The 23029-nt window shown below is 28.4% G+C and overlaps 2 protein-coding genes and 1 long non-coding RNA gene across 9 annotated transcripts; 2 read left to right on the forward strand and 1 right to left on the reverse strand.

Moving 5' to 3' along the window:
• Positions 1-4: 4 nt before the first annotated feature.
• On the forward strand, positions 5-6335 carry Mesh1 (Metazoan SpoT homolog-1). 5 transcript variants are annotated; one of them, XM_014420928.2, is made up of 5 exons: positions 5-137; positions 2543-2738; positions 3495-3842; positions 3965-4009; positions 4595-6335. In XM_014420928.2, exons 2-5 carry the CDS (start codon positions 2706-2708, stop codon positions 4811-4813), a joined length of 645 nt encoding a protein of 214 aa, XP_014276414.1. In that variant the 5' UTR covers positions 5-137; positions 2543-2705; the 3' UTR covers positions 4814-6335. The 5 variants fall into 5 exon arrangements, with proteins under 5 accessions (XP_014276414.1, XP_014276417.1, XP_014276418.1 ...); XM_067046328.1 differs by having other exon boundaries at positions 20-137; positions 2572-2738; XM_014420930.3 differs by lacking the exon at positions 5-137 and adding an exon at positions 1039-1312.
• Positions 4541-19056, reverse strand: LOC106680908 (probable phosphoserine aminotransferase). 2 transcript variants are annotated; one of them, XM_014420927.3, is made up of 8 exons: positions 19038-19056; positions 12808-12938; positions 11707-11822; positions 9781-9942; positions 8865-8956; positions 7229-7398; positions 6800-7054; positions 4541-4934 (listed from the first exon to the last, which is right to left on the reverse strand). In XM_014420927.3, exons 2-8 carry the CDS (start codon positions 12933-12935, stop codon positions 4832-4834), a joined length of 1026 nt encoding a protein of 341 aa, XP_014276413.1. In that variant the 5' UTR covers positions 12936-12938; positions 19038-19056; the 3' UTR covers positions 4541-4831. The 2 variants fall into 2 exon arrangements, with proteins under 2 accessions (XP_014276413.1, XP_014276412.1); XM_014420926.3 differs by lacking the exon at positions 19038-19056 and adding an exon at positions 13160-13352.
• Positions 13389-16575, forward strand: LOC106680910 (uncharacterized). 2 transcript variants are annotated; one of them, XR_001343159.2, is made up of 3 exons: positions 13389-13475; positions 14293-14427; positions 15532-16575. It is a non-coding gene; the product is annotated as an uncharacterized lncRNA (long non-coding RNA). The 2 variants fall into 2 exon arrangements; XR_002945326.2 differs by having other exon boundaries at positions 13411-13495.
• Positions 19057-23029: the final 3973 nt, after the last annotated feature.

A 23029-nucleotide genomic window follows, 5' to 3' on the forward strand; every position in this document is an offset into this window, starting at 1 on the left:
TACGATATTCAAAGGTTATATTTTAAATTGCTAAAACTGAGTTCAGTTTTTAATTGTTGTTTCAGTTTTCAAATTATAGAAGTCACTAAACCGAATATTAACTGCCTTTTAACAGCCAAGCGACGTCTCAAATTTCGGTAACTATGCTCCAAACAATTTGATTTATTCATAAAAAATTATTCCAATGGTATAAATATTTTAATGAAAGGTAAATGTTTGTTGGTTGTATTACATAATTATATGTTGGTCTAATTACTTTGAAGCGGTTTTGTTTGTGTATGAAAAATTTCTGAAATGAGATTTTCTTTTATTTATTTATTCTGAAATTCTTAATTCGTACTTCAGAATTATGGCATATGAATGAATATTCATTATGGAATAATGAAAGTATCTACTTGTTCTTTAGTCACTTGAGAAAAAATATCGTCAGCTTCTCAAATATCTGTTAAATTTTATTGGGTAATTGTTTTATTTTTCCACAGTAGCTTGAAATTTTCCCACCACCAATTCTGCCTTTACTGCTGTGAAGATTATTTTCACCGGATTGTAATCATTATGATTATTATTGGTTAGTGTGTCCCTAATTTAATTTCTGAACGCTTTATATCGGACTCTAGAAGGGAGGTCATTTAACGTCCCCCCCCCTACACCTCTCACTCATTGTAGTTAAAATTGGAACTGCTTTTACGGCTATTCCTATTTTTGTGAAATTTGTTCTTCATAAAGAGGGCTTAGATTTATATATATTGCTTATAATATAGTAATATAATCCTGTTTTGATTTGATAGTACCAACCTCTTGCTCTTTTAGTCTAGTTCTAAATAAAATCCAAAATTGTATAAAAAAAAATTCTAAATAAAATAAAAAATTTTGTCCGATGTTCCACGATCAAAATAAAGCAGCGGTATTATTGTTTTATATTATTTGACTTAGAGATTTGTATTACGCCCCAATTTGAAGCTCGTTAAATTCCCAATGAATTAGTTTATAATGAACATCTCCATAAGAGTAGCAGTTTTCATAATATTTTACTAAATAAATTCACATAGTGTTGATTTCTCGTTGTTTGATAAAAATATTGAGGTTGAAAAAATTGTATCTAGGAAAGTAATGAACGTAAAGATTTTTATTAGGGTTTAATTTGAAACTTGTTAAATGCGTCATAAAGTAGTTTGTAATAAATACCTCCGTAAAAGTATCAGTTTTCATGATATTTAGAGTGTGTATTAGGAGTTACTGGCAACAAAGCAAAAAATATAAGGTGGAGGGTTGAAAAATCTGTGATATTATGGCAAAGGACTCTCAGGGAGTGGTAAACTTTCTACCATCCTATTTTTCTAATATTTTCCTAAGAATCCATTGAAAGAAATTACTTTACACTTACTCGGTGGTACAGCTAAGTTTTAAGCTATTTTTACTGGACTAATACGTGACCGCGCTATCTTTAAATCGTTAGCATTTTCATTTTTGGTACTTAGCGAAACGATATGTGTGCGCGGGATTTTAAAATTGATATTATATTCGTTTTCTGCACCTCTCAAGTAATGAGACCTTCTCTCAATAACAATTATATAGATTTTGAATACGATGTTTTTCAGGGCTAACTATTATTTTGAATGTTAGTTTTATTTTGTGAAATCCTTCCTAAATTTTCTCACCATACATCTATTTTTCTTTACTCTGCCTTTTGGGGCTCTTCTACCATCTTCAGGATGACACATCTGAAACTTCACCATTCTATAAAATATACATTGCATATCCTTTTCTTTATAAAACATATAATAATCATTCTTACTTGAATAGTTTGCAATTTACTAATCTATATAAAATATTTTGTCTTGCTTTAGTTAAATTATACTGTACAATACTATTGTTTTCCCATTTTCACCATCACAGTGGACTAATACAATGTCCCTAGCCTAATCCCTTTAATTACTCCCCTCTTCTACTATTGTTATTGCGCTGGCTCCTTATGGATCTTACCTTTTCAATTTTTATTTTTCCCTTTTGTTTTTTTAGGACAATTGTAAATTGGGTGCTATTTAAGTAGGATATCTCTTTGAGTAATGTTTTACCACTATGTTCGTAGTGGGAAAGAGGATCCTAAATTTCCCAACTTTCAATGTCTTCACATTATTGGGGAAGGGCATCCAACCCCTACCTTCTCTGTAAAAACTCCCTCTTTATTATAAAAATGGTTCCAAACACAAGGGTAATTTAGATCAAATAGGGTAACAAAAAAAAAGAATCTAAGAAAGATCTCTATCTTTTGGCCATTGTTTATTTTTGAAGAACGAGCTTGTCTTCCTAAAGAGTGTACTTGTCCATCTCTAACTTGGCTATGACTGAGTTGTTTTGTTTTTTTGTGGCAATTAGATGTAAACTATCTATTTAGATCTAAGTCATAACCCTAATTTTTTAGTAACAAAGTAATGCTGTTTCTGTATCTTATATTGAAACAATTAAACTATAAATGTAGAACCCAAAGTTTAATTTAGTGAGCACAATAACATAACTATTTCTATAAACTGAATATGTGTAGAATGTACCACTTGATGCTTGGGACAAAAGTTGCAGCAAATGTTTCAATGATTTATGCAATAAAGCAGGACAGATATCAAAGCAGTCTAACATGGAGAATTGAGTTGGGGTATGTCCACTAGATGAGGGCACCTCTTACTGTATGATAACACATTTGAATCCAAATGTTCCAACTTAAAGGCCTTCCGCATTGGCAAGTATGTCTACTAGATGGTTTCTTTTTCTTTATATTAAAGTAGATTAACTGCTTTGTGCCATTGTATTGTATATATTTTATATACTGACCTCTTTTTGTACAGAATATCGCTCACATTTTTTAAAAAATTCATTATACAATTATCTAACGAGAATCTAATAATAGTATCATCAAACATTGGCACACTCACTTACAGCTAATATCGCTGGAGGACAAAATATCAAGTTAAAGAAGAAGGCTTTCATAAAATTTCTCTGCTACATATTTCACATATCTTGTAGATGCAAAGCCTAACAATAGGAGGTTGTAGTTCTGAGCATGTTGGGGTATCTTGCTGTTAAAAGAAGTAGGGCAGCAGTTAGAAACCATTTTGTGTTGTTTATTCTGTTTTCTTTGGTGTCAAATAAAATATTTTGATACAGGTTTCCAACAAATTTTTTCTTATCTTAATTTCTTTTATAACAGTTGTTTATTTAATATACTGCATTTTATAATTGTATTTCAAATTTCTAATTGAATTATGGAATTAAAAATCACACCAAGTCCATTAAATAAAATTTTACAGGTGATATAGGAAACTCACATTCTTGGAATAAGTAGGCTTTTTTTTAGTTTTCAACAAATTACACATTTATTCTTAAACATGGACTTTGTGTGTTTTTGATCTCCTTACTTTGATTACCTAGTATTCATATTTGTTCTTATTCTTTTTATGCTTATTACGGAGTTATACTTCAGTATAACATTATTGTTGTAGAGAAAAATTACTGTAAAAAAAGGAAGCATGACAACACAAGACAAGGTAATACAAGACTTCATGAAATGCGTCAACTTTTGCGCAATCAAACATAGGTTCCAGAAGAGAAAAGATCCTGAAGGGACACCGTACATCAACCATCCCATAGGCGTTGCCAATATATTAGTTGAAGAAGGTGGTATTACAGACAGTGATGTTTTAATGGCTGCACTTTTACATGACACTGTTGAAGATACAGATACTACGTTTGATGAAATTGAAAAACATTTTGGATCTAAAATCAGAGGAATAGTTTGTGAAGTAACAGATGATAAGTCTCTACCTAAAGAAGCTCGTAAATTAATGCAAGTAAGGTTTTTAGTGCTGTTTATTTAAGTTTTTATAATTCAACTAATGGTTTGGTTATTGAATAATTGATCCTAAGGCCCCAAGTATAAGCATGATACTACAGGTTCTTCAATTCTTTCCAGCTGGAATTGTTAGGAAATTTCTCTGATGTGCAGATTAATTCGAAGGTGCTTCTAACTTCTGTAAAGACTGCTGTGAAATCCAGCTACCTATAGTCAAATTAATATTATCTCTTTCATGCTTTTCATTTTATTTTTCGATTCTTTGAGGTAGTGTGTGATAGAACTCAACAATGTTTGTGAATAGTTAGATAACGTTACCTTGATTGTCTCATCGTAGTTGGTCAATAGCAGTTACATTTAAATAGAATACTTCATAATCTTAAGATATAACTTTATTTCTTAGCCCAAAACAAAGTTGTCTCTTGCTGAGCTTTTGAAGCCATTGGTTATAAGATCAAACCATTTTTCATGATTCTTGTTGGCGAGGTAATGGTTTGCAGACTTAAGCTTTGTATTTAAATCAGTTTGATTTGAGGTTTATTGCCTACTTTCTGAAATAATTTTTGAAAATGGAAGTAAATTTTAAATCAATTCATCAAGAATAAACATTTATCTTACATCTTTTGTTGTTTGACCAATAAGTTATTCAATAATTATGTGTTTTATGGTTAATTTAAGTAATTAATAGATACATAATACAATTTTGGAAATAATTGTTTTATTATTACAAAAAATAAAAATATTTTTTAGATAGAACATGCTCCTGTTTCATCATTTGAAGCTAAACTTGTAAAGCTGGCTGATAAATTATACAATTTGAGGGACCTCCAACGAGTAACACCAGTGGGATGGTCAGAACAGAGAGTAAAAGAGTATTATGCTTGGTCTGCTCAAGTGATAGAGGGTTTGAGAGGAACAAATGAAGCAATTGAGAATGAACTGGACAAGATATTAAAAACGAAAAAATAATTGTTGAAAACGAAGGAATCACTTGTGGGCTTTCATAAAATCTTCCATAAACTTTTTGAAAGCTTGAGTTTCATCTATCATTATGGCATTGTATAATGATACTCTAATTCCTCCTACAGCCCTACAAAAAAAAAGAGAGTTTTGCATTAATTTTAATATGTAAAATTAAAATAAATATTTTAACATGTTTATAATACACATATTGTGATAACAAGATATTTTAAAAGGGTTAACTAACGTATAGGTTGAAGAAGAGGAATAGCTATATTTCAAATTTTTATTTATGAGTAATTACTCGAAATGCTAGGTTTAAATATAATTTTTAACATGATTAATATTATAAAAAGTATGATAAGGATTTATTGTTTTACTGAGAAAATTTAGTAGTTCACTAATAAACAGTAACATACAGTGAGTCCCAGAATATATGTTCTCTCCCCTTATCTCTACAATATTTAGAATTTAGATTTTATTGTCCCAGTGTCTTAAAGGCTTCATAGGAACCATCTTAAAAAAGTATCTTTAACTTTTTAATCTTCTCTAGTGTACTTAACTCAGTAATTTCCAATAGAGTGGGGTACATACATTAAAGTATACCAGATTTTGGTAGTAAACCAGATTTTAAGACAAATTCACTTTTTTGATCCAATGCTTCCTAAAAATAATAATTGGCAAGTAATTTGTTATCCTTTTTGAATGATGTAGAAAATGAAAAAAACCTAAAGAACGAAATTGATTTCCTGTAAGAATTCTTCATGATAATTAAAGTTTTCTCTACTGGCCAAGAAGACTAAAATGATGATGGCTTAGTAAATGCTGCAATAAATGCTTCAATTATGATGATAGATCTTTATGAGACATTGAATTCTGAAATGATTTTTTGGGTTATTCGATTTTCAGCATCACTTATGTTTAAATCGTAAAATATTGCAGTTTTTGACAATTTACGCCTTCAGGATCCATCAAATCTAAAACGACTTAGATGTCGATTTGTCTTAAAATTGATTTTCTATTAAAAACTGTAAAAGAAATCACCCCATCAAATTGGGAATTGCAGAGTTGGATGCATTGGAGAAGAACTCGATAAGATTAGAAAATTAATAATGTCCTCAAAAGATAGAAAACATGCCTTTGTGGTGACTTAGCAAAAATTAAATCAACATTCCAAAAATTGTAGAGGTTATATTGGTGAATATTATACTGTAGGGGAATGGCATACCTCACTCTGCTTCAAAGGGAATCTAAAGCCAAAAAGAGAGGAATTGGCCAAGCCTTGGAGTTTAGATTTGTTGAGGAAGGTCCACCATTATAATCTAAATTGAAACAGAATATATTGGCTCCTACTGCTCCCTTAATCCTTTGCCACACCCTGGCGTTCATCATAAGACATGCCTTTTTTGCTTCCCTCTCCATTATACACCCCCCCTTTTACAGTGGGATTCCTTGTATATTAACATTATGATTTCTATAATAACTGAAAACAATGATTTAATTTCTCATCATTAAACATTTTTCAGTTCCATTTGTTTTTTGTTACCTTTGTTTTCATTAGAACTATATATTTATATGTTTAATCTGATTTTTCAGTATCAATTTCGTACAAAAATTAAATTACCAAAACTATAAATTTTCATGGATACAATCTTTATTTTTTATTGATTCATTTTCCAAATTTGTATCCATAAAAATTTGAGTTATAGTTTTATCGGAACTAATTTTTGCCCAATTCTGTTAAGTACAAGTATGTCTAAAGAAAAGATATGAAATCGCTCCTCTCCAGTTCTTATTGTATTTTGAGAAATATTGCAGTGATTGAGCCTTATAGCCTGAAAAGAATACAGAAGATACTTTCTACTCAATCATACAGTGATATAACTAATATTTAGGCTCCTCACTTTTAAATAATTTATGACTCACTGTTAGAAAGTATTGGTAAATACATAATTATTCATGTGATTGCATATTAATTTAAAGTTTAAACTTTACCTATGTCCTTTTAACTGTAACATTTTCAGGTTTTTTGCTTCTTTTAGAAATTCTGCTTCTAATTCAGTGTTTTTAATCCTGAATGGAACATTCATTCTTGATCGGTAGCCAGCTTTGACAGAGGTGTAATAGAATCCTCCTGAATTTTCAATCGTTGAATATACTAATTCACTCTTTTCTATGGCTCTTCTTTCCATTTCCTCAATGCCGCCTTGTTCTCTCACCCATTCGAAAACGAGACCCATAACATATACCCTAAAAATACAAGAAAAATCTCATAGGTAAACTAGATTTCTAAGTATTAAATAATCTTTCAGAGAAGGCTAACCATTTACATTATTTTTATTGAATAATTAAATGCATATAAAAATAAAATCATTTCAATTGTTATTACTTATTTTAAATTTTTAATAAATCCCTAATATTTACCCAAATGTTGGTGGAGTATTATGCAGAGAGTTGTCCTTTGCCATGACTGTAAAATCCAAAATCAAAGGACATATTGGTAAAGGATTACCTAATAAGTCTTCACGAACTATTACTACTGTTACTCCAGCTGGTCCAATATTTTTTTGTGCAGCAGCAAAAATCACTCCAAACTATACAAAAAAAAAAAGGAAGTAATTTTAAATGATTATTAGATATGCTTATAACAGTTAGTGACTAGAGTGATTTAGAGCCATTTAGTTACAAATTGAATAGATTGTAGGAAGATGGTCTAAGTGGCAGTAAATAGTAAAAAAAACTATCTATTTTTGCTATTTTTATACCTTTCTTGACTACCACACAAACAATCCTCCTAGAATCTATTACATTGCATCAACTATAATATTCCAATACAAATTAGATAATTATTAGAATTATTATTTTTTTTTTTAAATGCGGAGGTGAAGAAAAATTAATATAATCAACTTCCTAGAAAAGAAAATTCAGAATAGAATTATTTTGTAAATAAAGCAGAATAAAAAGGTCTTTCTTTTAGATCATCTGTTCAAGAAGACCATCTTTTTGTTCTTATCTGCTCCACTGTAACATCAAAAGCCATAATTTAATCATTTTTTGGTAAATAGTTAGTAAAAAGGATTGAAACTTTATTTTCCTTCAGAGTTGTCCAATTAAAGGGAACATACACACACAGAAAACAAAGGAAAACAATTAGCTTAATATTCATTACACATTCAATTCACAGATGCTTTTTAAATATTGCTCGATTAAACTGTCTTAAAAGTCTTCTCTTCCTGTTTTAAGCAAATATTTCAAATCTTGCTTAGGCAGGACTATTTTTCTTCTATACCACATGTTACTTGCTAGTTTTTTTCATATTCTCTTCACCTTTGAACAAATGTTACAATTTCGTACCTTGATGTAGTTACCACTGTGGAAAGTGGTCCTCTGTGTCAGCATCCAATTTATTTTCAATAGTCTAATGTTATAACCCTCATGTTTCCGTATTGTCGAAAAATAATAGAAATGTTTAGGTTTGCTATGAGATCAATATATAAAACTCTTAATGGGCTGCAGTGATTATGTTAGTAGAATAGTTGTATTAGGTTTCATACCGCTTAATTTTGAAATAGAATCTTTCTGATTCTATTTTCTCAAGAAATGGAAGGAATAATATACATATTAATCTTTACATAAGTGAAATTTTAAGTATTTGATGCAGTATGAACTATTTTTGTATAAGTAAGTGTTGTGTGAAACTTTCATATAATTGGTGTGTTGTCTACTTTAATATTATTTCAGCTAGTGCAAGAACTTGTACTGGTCCCTTAAAGTATCCAACACTAAATAAGATAATTTATTTTGTCCTTGAATGGCCATCCTTTCCTATATTATTTGTATTTGTATATGTAGATGAGTTTATCCCATATAAATAAATATAATGTGATTTCTGTCAAGTTGTTTCAATTTGAATGGAGTTGAAGTCTATTTACTTCCTCCCCTATTACTTCACTGGGATGATAAAATTTCCTTCGAGATTCACAGCAATTATGTTATAGAATAATTGATAATTAATATATATTGACGCTCTATAACTTTCACGTTATATTTATTTAATTACCTTCGAAACATCCACTGGTCTGGACAAAAAATTGGAAGACATATCAGCAACTATGGGTACGTTAGCATCTGGTACAAATGAAAATTCCACTCCTTGAAAAAAATATATTAAAATTAATAATGTTTGAATAATTATGTGTTATTACAGTTTAATATTACTAATACAACTGAATATTATTTATTAAATTAATGCATAGACAAGGTACTTTTTTTTTATGTTAGTATCTATTTTTTTTTTTTATTAATGCTAATTTGTTTTAAACCAATGTAAGTTCAAAATTGGGTCATTTCTCATTTGTTACAACATAACAGAAATATGTCTTGAAAAAAACTTATAGATTAAATATATTATAAATATATAGATTATGTGTTTTTAAATGATAATACTTCAATATTTAGTGTTTGTATGTTACAAAACTGAAATCCTCTGCAAATTTAAAAAAAGTTTAGAGTAAGATTCACTATCATTGAAGTGTCCTTTATCGTAAAAAAAAAAAATCTTTATTTGAACTTTTCTCAAATACAGTTAGAACGTGAAAGAGACAAATATATTAAGTTAAAATATTCTAGAAACACGTTTATTATTGATTTATTTCAATGTAATCATCATTATATTGCATAAAATTATGCTATATATTTTACCATTATAATTATTTTCAAAGATTATTATAATTATAATTCTTCATTGCAAATGACTCTGGCATTCAAAGTGATATTAAAGATAAACAAGTATAATTGAAAAAGCATTTTCAAAAAAATAGCTATTAAATTTTTATAAAATAATTATTTTATTTAATATGTAATTTTAGCGTTCAAAAAATGCTAATGAATGAATTTATTGTCATTATGTTGCTATAACTTATATTTATAAAATTATTACCACTGATTTAAACAATCAATAATAACATAATTGTTACCATGGATGGTTTCATTTGCACAGTAATAAACATAAGATGCTTGCGGGTCTAATTTCCATGTGGACTGGTCTGGGACTCCGGTGTGAACATCAGTCTTGGGCAATACAAGGTTTACTTTTCCATACTTTGATGCTTCCTTTGCAGCTTTTGAAGACCAGGAGCCTGAAAATAGATAATATCCCTTTTTTTTTAGAAACAGAAATTATAAGCTTTCTTCATGAATATTTGGTATACTATCAATTGGATGAAAATTATTTCTTTTTTGATTATTATTATTGATGCTTCTATCCTCCATAAATCTTGGCCTGCTGAACTGGCTTCCACCAAGCCAGCTTGGTGCAGCAGCGCAGCTGCCCTATTTCCTTTTTATTCATTTTGTAGTTGTTTTTATTAATTATTATATACAGTTTGCCATAAGGCTATAATGAATAGATTTTAAGATACAAATAATCTTTGCATGATACATTAAGATGATTTGAATTTAATTTTTATACATATTTTTAGTTTTTCACAGTAAGAAAATTAAAGAAAAAAAAACCTATGCAGTAAAAAGAAAAGTTAATTAAAATAACCAATAAAATAAATAAATATAAATTATAAATAAGAAAAAATGAAAAATTACTAAATTTGGTGAACGAGTAAAATATATACAATGAACAAGTTTTATACAATTCGGGTTTCAAGTTTTGTTCATGTTTTGTCTATTAGAATATTTTTGGTACAGTTGTATTTGTATATTTTTAGTGATGTCTTGACTTAGTCTCCTATTTTTTGAATGAAGGGGTTGTCAGAGAGTCAGTTGTCAAAAGTAAGTGAGAAAAAGTTTTTGTCCGTAAGTATGTGTACCTTTTGATCATCGGTAGCTTTAGTCAGAAAACATTCTTGAAATTGTGATGTACTGAGGATAGCTGTTTACAATAGTGGAGTAGGAAAAACAGGAATCTTGAAGAAGATACACCATTATTCCATTATAACCTTAGTAGATGTTAATTCCTTAATAGATTTAGATTGTTTGACTTTCATTCATTCTACATACTTATATTCTTATCTGATATTTAAAACTTTCCAGGTGATGTACTTTGGATGTACCTTGCCAAAAGAATCTCCCCTTTTTTTTAGTTTCCGTATCACATTCATCTGTCACTAATTTTCATCAAAAACAAGAATTTCTAATTTCTCCTCAAACACATAAAAAAAATATTTTTCTTTGTATGCTAAGGTACTTCTTAAGTCTAAAGGAGCAACTATCAACATTAATCAAGTTATTAATTAAAAATAAAATATACACAAAAACACCCATTAATAAATATATTTTTTAAGCTTTGATTTTAGAAAAGAAATTAATTTTTTTTTTTTTGTTAATTTTTTAGTCCTGCTGAAAAGTCTGTTTCCTGGTTATCAATGAATATTTATTAATTGTTTCTCTTGTAAAGAAATATAAGATAGCTCAGTAAGTGTTGAGTGATAAGTATTTTGTTTTTGTTATAAGTTATTTGTTATTGAAATTTACATATTTACAATACTATAATACAAAAAGTATTATAAATATTTTACTGTAGTCTGGAATGAGAGTAAGGTTAGAAATAGGGTTATACATAATTACATAAAGGGTTATATAAGCTCATTCCAAAGGATAGGATATCAGAGAAATAATTGCTATTATTCAAGAAGTGCCTTGTAAAGTTGTTTTGAGTAGTTCATAGTTCAACAAATCTCTAAGCTCTTTTTTGTTTTGTAATAAATAACTAAATCATCAAGTTTGAACTCATGTAATTTTAAAAATTCAAATATTATATTTATTTATTTTTTTACTGCTATCATAAAACATCTAAATAAGTATGAATACTTTAAAGTTTTATTGGAAACTTTAATATATTATTGTATTGAATGCATTACATACATTAAGTATTTTAAGAGTATAATGACCTGTTACAAAATAATCAGCTGATCCTGTTCTGCCAATAAGATTCATTGCAACAGCAGCAAAGATGCCAGTACCACCTCCTTGCAGGAAAAGAATTTTATAATTCTCAGGAACATTTCTAGAATTATAAAATAACATAGATTAACAGCATTGCACGCTCATACTGCTGCTTTGATTGTGATCTGACAAAAAAAAGTAATTTCATATTTGACTTATTTTATAGACTGTACCAAACAGAGTTACGTTATGACAAACCTATTATCTTCAGGATAATATATAGGAGGATCTCAGGAGAGAAAATAACTACAGTCTACGTTACAATCTTAGGAATATATTCAATTTAAAATAAAATCAAACTTTTTTTTATATATGCCAATATAAATGGATAGCAGCGGTTTGCATTTATATAGTTGGTTGGTTTCTATCATGAAATATTTATAACAAGATATATATATAATTTCATTATTTTAATTTAGTTCTGTCTATGTTTCATTGAAGTATTAGAATTGCTATTTATTATTCTATGAATGGGGGGTAAAAACTTTATAGTCCGAAAGTTTACTTACTCTGACGAATACATTATCATCTTTGAAAAACTTCATGACTCTTTAAGAGACTAATCTCCATAATCTTATAAATCACAAATTTGACAATTCAGTAATACAAAAAATATTTTTTTCAATCTCATTATAATAAATATAATGCAAGAATTGACTTATTGTTGAGTATTAGTTCTAATAAATATGATGCAAGAATTAACTCATTGTTGAGTATTAGTGTGTCATCTATATTCCTCTAAAATTCTAAAATAAAGTTTAAATTATTTTTGTCATATGTGTCACAATCAAAGCAAAGCAGCGGTAGGTATAAATTTTTCTTTTTATATTTATATTTGTTATCTGAATTTACCAGAAAGTAATTTTTATGTACTCTTTATAAACAATGAATATACCTCCGCCCTGCACTTTTTAAGTAGCCATTTATAAATTAATTTAAATTCCCTAATATATAATAATTTTTAGCATATAGTCATGTGAAAGATTTTGAATAGAATCACTTTAACTTTACTAACCTTAATGATATGAAAAATAAAATTAACTTACAGCAAAGATCGTAGTTCTTTTTGTGCATCATTATTTATTTTTTCATATTCCGCTGACCGATGGCTCATTTCAACTACACTTATACCACTGTTTTCATAGTTTAAAAAGTCTCTTTGTACCTTGCACATTACCTGGAAAATATATATTTATTTAACTTAAGTTTTTTTTAAAAGTCAGTTATGTAACAATTTATCAAATTAATTAAACTTCTTTTCAGTTGCTTTATTATTAGATGATACATCTAAGTTTATTATAAGTGATTGAATAATTAAACCATTTATTAATTTATATATATAATGTTAAAAAAATGAGTTAAATTTTAGTTTAAATTATAAACTACAATTATTCATACCTCTCGAGGTAATTTAGCAGGTCCTGCACCAAAATTGATAGTTTCCATTGTTGATCTAAGGAATATTCTAAACAGCCAACTTATATTATAAAGAAGTTTATATAATGTTTATGCAATGAATCCTTTTAAACCTGTTATCTACTCAAAATATTTGACGTATACTATTATCTTTAGATAATCACTTAGAAATTTAATTAGATATAGATATTATTTTGAATAAAGAAAATAAGTACAAAGAGGCTATATTTGTTTCTCAGTCTTAGTGGCAGTAGCTAAGAAATGGAATAGGCTCAGCTTCTGTTTCTTTAGAGATAAAGTAATTACCTGGCTTGCAAGGTTAAAGACCTGCACAAGTTGTTTACTTGTAATTTTCTTATAAGTTGCTTTTACCACTACTTAAAAGTTTCAATATTATCTAGATTCTGAGTAGAAAAATGAAAACATGTATTTTTCCCTTTCTAAAATATATTTATAGTTTTGAATAATTTATTTTGCTACTTTTTAAAATATATTTGTAATCTTAAATCAGTTAAATTGGTTTCAAGAAAATTTAATTAATAGATATTTGAGTTTTTTTTACTAATTCAAATGCTTTTAGGAACTTAATTAAAGATTTGATATCAAAATTTGTTGATTAGTGATGATTGAAGTAATAAAATATGGCCAATAAAGTGGAAATGAATTTTTTTCCATAAAAAATTATTTATGTAAATAACCTTAATTTATACCCCATTGAATTCATAAGAATAAATATTCAGTAGAAAATCAAACCCTCATGGGAAATCATTTTACAATGGTATGTTACAATTAATTTATGCAAGTAAATGTATCATTTGAATTGAGATTTATCTGAATAGAAAACAATTAACAAAATGATTTTGGTAATTATGAAATATAATGGTTTAAATCTGTATAAATAATAAATAAGTTCTGTCTCATGTCAACAAACATCATTAACTTCAAACACTTCATTATCCATAACATTATAAGCGTATACCTCACTTTATAAACAATATAAAGTAAATAAGGTGCAATAAAAATAATAGTAATATACATCTATAAAAAATAAAGATATATATTAATTTCTGATTGCTGTTATGTTTAAGAGAAATGAAGATATTTTTATATTTTAGGTAAATAGAAACTGAAAATTCAACAAGGAACTCATATATTAAAGAAGATACATGGAATCATTGAAGGGATGTGAAAGTGTTTCCTTTCGAGACAATGTCGAAATTGAGTTATGGCGAGGAAAGTTATAACAGAAGGTGATTATGTGTATGCAATAGGTGATGGGTTACCAATAGGCAATCTGATAATGTTTGTCTATTATTTTCTGTAAGTATTTTAAAATTGATATCACTGCTTTGCTTGAATAGTGGCTCCTCTGGAAAAAAAGTTTTTGTTTTATTTTGAAATGGATGTGTTCCAAAGATAATACCATATAGAAGTGTTTCTTCTCAATAGACTATCCAAAAGCTAGTATGGTTGTCGAAAAGTAAACATAATCTGTGGTACAATCTATGTAACATGTCAAATACAAAATAAAATAATTTTTATGTTTGTTAGATGTGGTACTATTGAACAAAGCTATTCAACCAACAAAAATTCATGGAGAATGGTGAAAGGCAAGTGAGAAATGGTTGTTGAGACTGAAGATATTGAGTGATACAAGTAATACCCAGTAATTTTAAGTCAAAATAATCTATTTCCAGTTTTCCTTGATCGAAATAACAATATCTTTCAACTCGTCAAAACTACTAAATGATTTATTTTATTTTTTCAAAGTTATGTAATGATACTAACTACTTAATAAAAATTAACAGAATACTTCATTTCTTCTGATTATAATAATAACATTACCATATGAGAACTTATAATGGTTCGAAAAGTCCGTACCATGGTATTTGGTATAAAAAGTCAGCGCCATGACTGAATTTCAAAAGTTATGTTAGTACCAAAGTAGTTAAAGAAAAAATCTTTATTAAGCTCAAAATCTAGTGTTTTGACTTAATGAATTTCGCTTGTAACTCGGCGGTTTCTGGGTTTAATTAATTAATAGATAATTATAAGCTGAATTATGAAAACTAGCTGTTTTCTATTAATATTGTTCATGAAACATTCATTCACTACTGAAAAATGTTTCAATTCCTTAAAATACTACTGATTAATGTGGAATTAACTTAAAAATAATCGTAAAAATGAAATAAATAAAAAGACTTTATGTATAACTATATTTTCTAGTGAGTTAATTTAGTAAAATACTGATCTATAAAAGGCGTAGTAGCTTAACTTCATGAAATAATATCTCATAAATCATAATTCGTGATTTCCATTAACAGTATATAAATATTAATATTAATTTATTTTAGGAAAATTCTACTTTCTCTGCCTCTTGCCACAAAGTGTGGAGGTTTAGTTACAGTCCATCTTTTCCAGTTGTCATGTTCAGAAGATCCTTGCAGAGACAAATTTAATTTTCATCAATGAGGTATTTTAAAACATTAAAAGGAAAAACTCACTTAAACCAAATAAGATATCAGGAAGATATGATATGGAAATAAACAGAACATAGCAGAAGAAGTATGTGACAGAAATCAAAATTTCTGGGACCTACTAAACAGCTGGTCTGATCCTGTAATAGTTTTTTAAGATGAATTCTCTACAGTAATCGTACCAAAGAATAGAAATGAATTAATATGATGAGGAAATCAAATTATCTAAAGTATATTTGTAAAATATGACATTGACTGCAAATTCATAAAAGAACTAATTCCTTTGTCGTGGTAAAAATATATTTGTTTATATTTGAACATGGAAGACAGCTTTTTTATACTACCTATATCAATAAAATATCTATATCAATCTATGGTTGGTTGTGGCAAAAAATTTTGCTTAGCTAGAATATTAATTAGGACACATAATAGTAATTAGTGGATAGACTTGCAGGTTTGCACTAGGTTCGATGCTAATGCTACTAACAGTCACATATTTATCTCTCCACTGAACTAGATCCTAACCAAAATGTATCAGGCCAGTCTGTATATAATAGTGCAATTTATGATTTCTCTAATCAAAGTATTTCATAACTATCCAATTTAAAAAAAAAGTCTTGTGATGAGAATCAAAGCAGAATCTAGAAGACATTGATCGACTTCCTCCTGAAATTTTATATATTCTTTCAAAAGCAGTTCCATCTTTATTATTTTGTTTCATTTTGAAGCTTATTTGTATTTTCGATTTTTTGTCCATATTATCATGAAGGTGTGGGTAGAATTTGAAGTTAAAAGCAAAATAGTAATAAAGGATTTATTTTTCGAAGATCGTGGAGCTTTTAGAAAATTTAAGATACGATTTTTCAGTAATTTTATCAAAATCATATAATTTAATTCCATATTTGGAAGGCTTGTTAAAGTCACTTATGTCAAAAAATGTTTACTTTTAAGTTATTCCAATTATAATTTCATATTGTTCTTTAATTTACTTTGTCACAGTGTAAGAGCTATATTCAGCTATTCCTGAGATGCATTTCTATTTAAAATAACTTTTAAATGAGTTGATAGAAAATTCTTTAACTTCATACAATCTAATCAATGCAAATTGAGTAAATATATAGAAATTATTTGGTTCAAGATAGATTTGGTCTTTCCTCAAGCATGTAATTGAAGAATGAAAAATATAAAATAATTTTTTGTGTCTCAGGCTGGCTGGATCATTGTGGCGATATATGATGTTTATTTATGCGATACATATGAATTATGATGATGTGGGGATAATGTTCCAACTCGGTATAGTTTATCACAATTTGATCTTCTATACTTAGATTGTAGCTGAAGATACATTGAAGAGTTCAGTTATGAAGATTTTTTTTTTTTAAATTATTCTTCCCTACTTTAATGTTATCATATAATAGTAATTGGGAATCACTAATACTTCTTTTAGTTCTTGAATAGATGGACATGATAGAGCTGTTTTTTTTCTCCAATCAATTTTGAAAATAAAAATATTTTTGAAGAGTTGTTAATAGGATCTCGCTGAATACCATAATACTGCCTGTTCAATCATTCTCAGTGTTACCAGGGTAGATGGGATGAGTTATAGACAAGGATAGACGTGGAGGTAGCTGAAAGGGCACCAGCAAAGGAAAAGGTAATACTAGAAGATAGCACTAGTCTCCAGACCTACCAGGTAACCATCTGAGGGAGAAATAGACAGAAAGGTCAAAGGATGTTGAAGTTTCAACCCATAAAATATTTGATTATCAAGTAGAGACATCCTGGTAGAGCCACAAAGGGACTCAGAAAAGACCCATTTTTAGCCTCATCTTTGTTGTGTAATTTAGGGAGGGTTTTTATAAATAAAGACAACGAGAGTGTTTTCATAAACAGATGCCATGACAGACTGTTCTAGAACAAAGCAACATGCCTGTTGCTTTGTTCTCAGCAGTATCATAGTGTCACCATCTACCGTTTTATTTATAAACCAAAATAATAAAACTTATTTTATATAACAATCTTGACATGTGTATTATTATTTCCATTAAATCTTGACTTTGAGAGGTGTTCTAATAGTGTCTGGGCTCATCCAAGGGGACTGTATGCTGTTACAAAAAGATGTTTGTTCTGTTGTGATATATTGTTTGATATGAATTTATTTTAATCTCACTTTTGTATTATGTTACCAATTTTTAATCCAAGACAAAAAGTTTATTAACTATTAATCCGAAACCTTTCCATAAAAATACAGATGTGTAGGCAGTAATCATGTAATTAATAATTACTAACGGTATATCATAAGTAAAAAATGTTTTGTTGCTGTGAGGCAGACGCTATTAATTCTTCTACAATGCTGATTTGGTGAAAGGTTTTTACTATGGTTAACTATTCTGTTGGCAATTTTCAGACTATCTATGACATTAACAAAATGTATTTATTTATTATTTAGTATATTAATAAATGTATTTCACTTCTGATCTTTATACACAAATAATATTGTTATATTTTAAATAATTTGATTCTTCATTTAACTAATCAAAGCTTTGATAATTGATTCTGAGATTGGAATATTAACACCTCTAGCAATGTAAGAGTAATTGTTTAGTTTCAACCTGAGATTTTGATTTTCTTCAATTCAGTCCTCTATTTCAGTGAATTTTTTTTTCAAATCAACTCTCATATTTTGTTATTATTATTTACCTAGTCATTATATGTTTTACTTCATATTGTTCTAATATACCTCATCTATGAAATTGGCTTTGTCTCTATCCATTTTTAGTTACTATTAATAAATTTATATACTGTTAATTAATCAATCATTATATTTAATGAAATATTACCTCAAAAATTAATGTACTTTGCTTTAAATTGTTTAGTTTTTTCACATAGAATTATGTTTAATTTAAATTTCTTATTAATTTTTAAATGGTCAGTTGTTTATTGTTTATAGTTATGGCTATAATTTATGTAAATTCTGTACTAAGCATTAGTGTTTGGAACTGAAACTTTTTTATTTATGATGTGTTAGTTGTAGACCATGGGTATTATGTAAAGGGAAGACAGTTGGGGGTTGCGGTCGATGAACAGAGTTAAGTAAAACTTATTTTTTTCTGCCAGAATTTCAAGCCTTCATCAGGGTGACAGTTGCAAGAGTCAGTTTATTTATTTAATTGTTTTTTACTAAAGGGATGTTTTAAGAGAAATAATATAACAGTTTTAGCAAACTTGTAATTTTTGAAAGAGTCCAGCTTATCTATTTTGATTTATTTCCTCCAACTTTTTTTAAATCTACATTTCTCTTATAATTTTCTACCTATACAGGTGATAATCTCCCTTAACCCATTTCATTGAAACTAATTAAATACTGTAAACACACACTATACTTTTCTTGTTCTCCTTGAAGGTAAATATGACCCAAAAATATGCCTTTTAGGTTGTTATCCCATATACGAAAAAAAAAAAAAAAAAGGCTAGAGAAGAGACACTGATGAAGTCAGAGATTAATTTGTCAGGAACTCAAATTTTCAAGGCTTTAAATTAGATCCATGAAGTGTTTCTTAAGTCATGATTCCCACTTTGACAAAGCCGACTTCTGAAAAAGAAAGAAATTAATTAGACCTAGCTATTTAGCTATAATATATAGACTTTAGCTTGGTCTATTCAGCTTGGTAATGACAGTAAAGGTGATAGTTTTTTTTCAAACCAAAATACTTGAGTTCTATTTTATTGTGAAGTTGCAATAGCCTAGAATATAAAAACCTTGCTAAATTTGGGCTAATCGTAGGCACAGCTGTTTCACTCCATTTGGTTTGTGGGCATCCCATTTCACCTGTCTTTTGACTAACTTTTACAACAGCCAGATATTGTTACCTTACTGTTTATTTAACTTTCTTATTTTCAAGTTACTTGTATCCATGCATATGCTTTTAGTCCGGACTTCCTAGTCTGTTTTAGTTGAAATATGTCTTCAATTATGTTGTTAGTGAAAAAATAAATAAATACATAGTAGAAACAAATATTTTAATTGGGCATCTATAATTTAGCCACATCTGAAGCTTGTTATACAATGAACAGAAAATGAAAGTTTATGTTAAAAAAATATTTAGGATATTTTCTCTGCCCTAATGCCTAAGCTATCTTCTAGCTGAGTATCTATACATTTAAATAAAATCAATGATTAAAGAAAATATATCTAAATTAATTTATTAGGCCAGAAAAATAAGGAGTGTTGGTGGAAAATTGTTGTTGAAAAACTAGATTTCGGTTTGAACATTTATATTATTTAATTGGAAATAATAAATGGTGTGAATTGTTGGCTCACAATAAATAGTTTAATTATTATTTAAGTTCTTTTTATCACACTATCTTATACTGACCATCATTCTTTTATATATTACACACCACAATCAATGATCAATTTTTATGTACTTTGCCATGAAATTCAGTATATGTTATTTCAGATGTCTGTAGGTACCATTGGGACAAGAAAAAATAAATTATTTAAATAATGTGCAGTACAAAAAGTACAGTAGTTTTATTATTATTTTTTTTTTTTTGTGTGTGTAGTAGAAACTAACAAGACCAATAAAAAACAAATTTGGGAATTCTAAATCCTTGCTGAAGCTGAGTAATAGGAAAAACATTGATTTTTTTTTTCAGATTTTAGGATGTAACTTCCAAATCGGTCATTCTAGAAAGAATGTTCCTAAGACAGTATTTCCCAACTGGGGTTCCGCGAAAAAATTAGGAATAGATAATTTCACGTCAACTGGACACAGTTTTGAACTTTACTATCTCAGATTTTTTTTTCTCCAATTTTGTACAGGTTTTGTATTGATATCATGACTGCATTTTCAGCTTTTGCTGAAATTACCGCATTTGACACTCTATTTGGATCAAATGATAATGTAGAAGTTTCACCATTTTTATACCTACTTCTAAACAAAGTGTTCCGCAATTTTCCAACTAGTACCAAAACGATTCCGTTGCCAAAAAGAAAGGTTGGGAATCACTGACCTAAGAAATAAAGAACATTAAAGTCTAGCCCAAGATATTCAATTTACTTACTTCGAAAATCTTCGTATCATAGCAGCGTGTGTTCTAAATTAGAAAACACCAAATTGCCTGTTATAGGGATTACTTTATATTTCGAATCTAAATACTATAAAGCCCCTGGTGAGACTCACAGGTTGTCAATCACATTTTCTTCCTCACCTTCCCACAAGTACAAATTCTAACCTACTTCCAGCTGAGGTATACGCTTAAAAACTGGCAAACTTATAGTTCTTAGCTTGGAAACTCAACTGTAAAATTATTAATTATCATTAGTTCGTGGCTTGGCTCCACATGAATCGCAAAAAGTAATGTTGTTTCTACGAACTAAACTAAACTTTCTACGAAACCTCGAATGTAGAAGTGATTCATGGAAACATGGACCCAGGAAACGGAAGAAGGTTTGAAAGAGTAATTTTGAGGAGAATCTTAGGACCGTACGCGATAATGATTTCTGGCCACAAAGTAAAAATAGCTAACGGTTTCGCCTCTACAAAGAAGTCAGCACCTCCTGTTATTTCAAGATACAATGATTGAGATGGCACTATCATTTTATGTAGATCAGAGTTCAAATAGTGGAGTAGTTGTGGGTGTCAGCCGCCCTTTGTGGAGAAACTTATTTGGGTATTTAAATTGAAAATAATTAAATATACAATAATTTTAAAGAACTTTTTGGCGAGAACTATAATTTGCTATTTGTGAGATCTATAATTTTGGATCTACCAATTTTTGTCTTATCTTCATCGTATTCTCTGTCTTAAATAGAAAATCTGTTATAATAAAGATGTTACCAATTTTGTACGGATAAATATAAAACTTCCTCTAAATTTTAGATAACTACTTTTTCTTAATCAGTAAGCATGAAAATGTTAATAATTTTATTATATATTATTTCGCTTTAGATCTCCATTATATATGATAAGAAATATTTTTCTAAATGTTCCCCTTGTGATATTGCGTGAATACTACGTTGGAGAGTTTTGTAACCACCAGTTTTCTCTTATCAAGTATGCAATCTGCTGTGCTGATAAAACTTGCCACAGAGGGCTATTGCATAATAAATATTCAAAGTTTTTTTTATCAAATGAAATAGCTAATTTTTTGTCTTTAATCTGAACTCCGGGAATAATACTAAAAATTTCTGTTTTTATCTTACAATTTTTATTAATATCGAAATCTGCGGCTTGTCGATAGGTGATAGATACTTGTTTACCTTCATTCCATATGCTCGCCCAAAACATATATATTTTTACATATTTTCAATGGAATTTATGATTTTACCATAGAAGTACTTGTCAATTTAATGTTAAAATGGGTACTTTAGGAAATATCCAAGTTGAATTATATTAGTTAATTTACATCATTTTTAAAAACAATAATGGTTTATCAACAGTAATGTTTAATGAACGATTCAACATAAAATGCAAACAGATATGTAAACTATATATATCTAAATGATGATACTTTTTAAGGCTCTCGAAATTCTTTAAGTTTTCATTTTACATTGTTTTAAAGATTGAAAGTTTTAACATATATATAATATTCTATTTATGCCGATTAATTTAATTTTTTTAGCCAGTAATTTTTATGTGAGAATTCATGTGGTGTTAATGATTTTGATCGATATAGTGAGGAACAGTGATGAGAACAATTTATTGATTTGATTTATTTACTGGTCTTCCTAAGCCTATATCATCATGTATAAGGGTTTTCGGAACTTCCGTTTTAAGTTTTTTAAATTTTAAAATGTTTGTATTTTATTCTGTTTTAAACTCGCTTCGACTAGTTACCCTCAAAAATCTTAAGGTATAATAAATGTTCAAGTGATTTGAATTCAAACGAAGTTTTTTCTGAATTTGAGAATTGTTCATATCATAGTCATGATAGTAGAGGTGAACCCTAGGTTTGGAAGGCTTTCAAGTTAACGATAAAACTCATTGTATTAAAAAAATCAAGTTTTTGTTCATTAAATTTATTATTGTACGAGATATCTATTTGGCTTAAGGGCTTTTGGATCCTTCAAGACTCTATATTGTTAAGTTTGAGTGAATGTAGGTCTGCAATTAGTTTAGGGTAGTCACCAGATGTTTTCTCCTTCCTATTGAAGAGGTAGGTATTACTAAAAAAACCGTGCCCGCGTAGGCCTCGGCGCTTCGCGCCGAGGCGACATATTTCCGTGACAACGTATACTCTATGCTAATATTACATAAATATAAATTAAAATCAATCCAATGTTATATATTTGAAATAATAAACCAGTTCACATATTGAATTCAGATATTTATTTTTGCTTGGTTATACATTAATTAATTTTTATACATAT

The sequence above is a fragment of the Halyomorpha halys genome, unplaced genomic scaffold (assembly GCF_000696795.3).
Source record: "Halyomorpha halys isolate HHAL.00 unplaced genomic scaffold, Hhal_1.1 Scaffold299.1, whole genome shotgun sequence".
Taxonomy (NCBI): domain Eukaryota; kingdom Metazoa; phylum Arthropoda; class Insecta; order Hemiptera; family Pentatomidae; genus Halyomorpha; species Halyomorpha halys.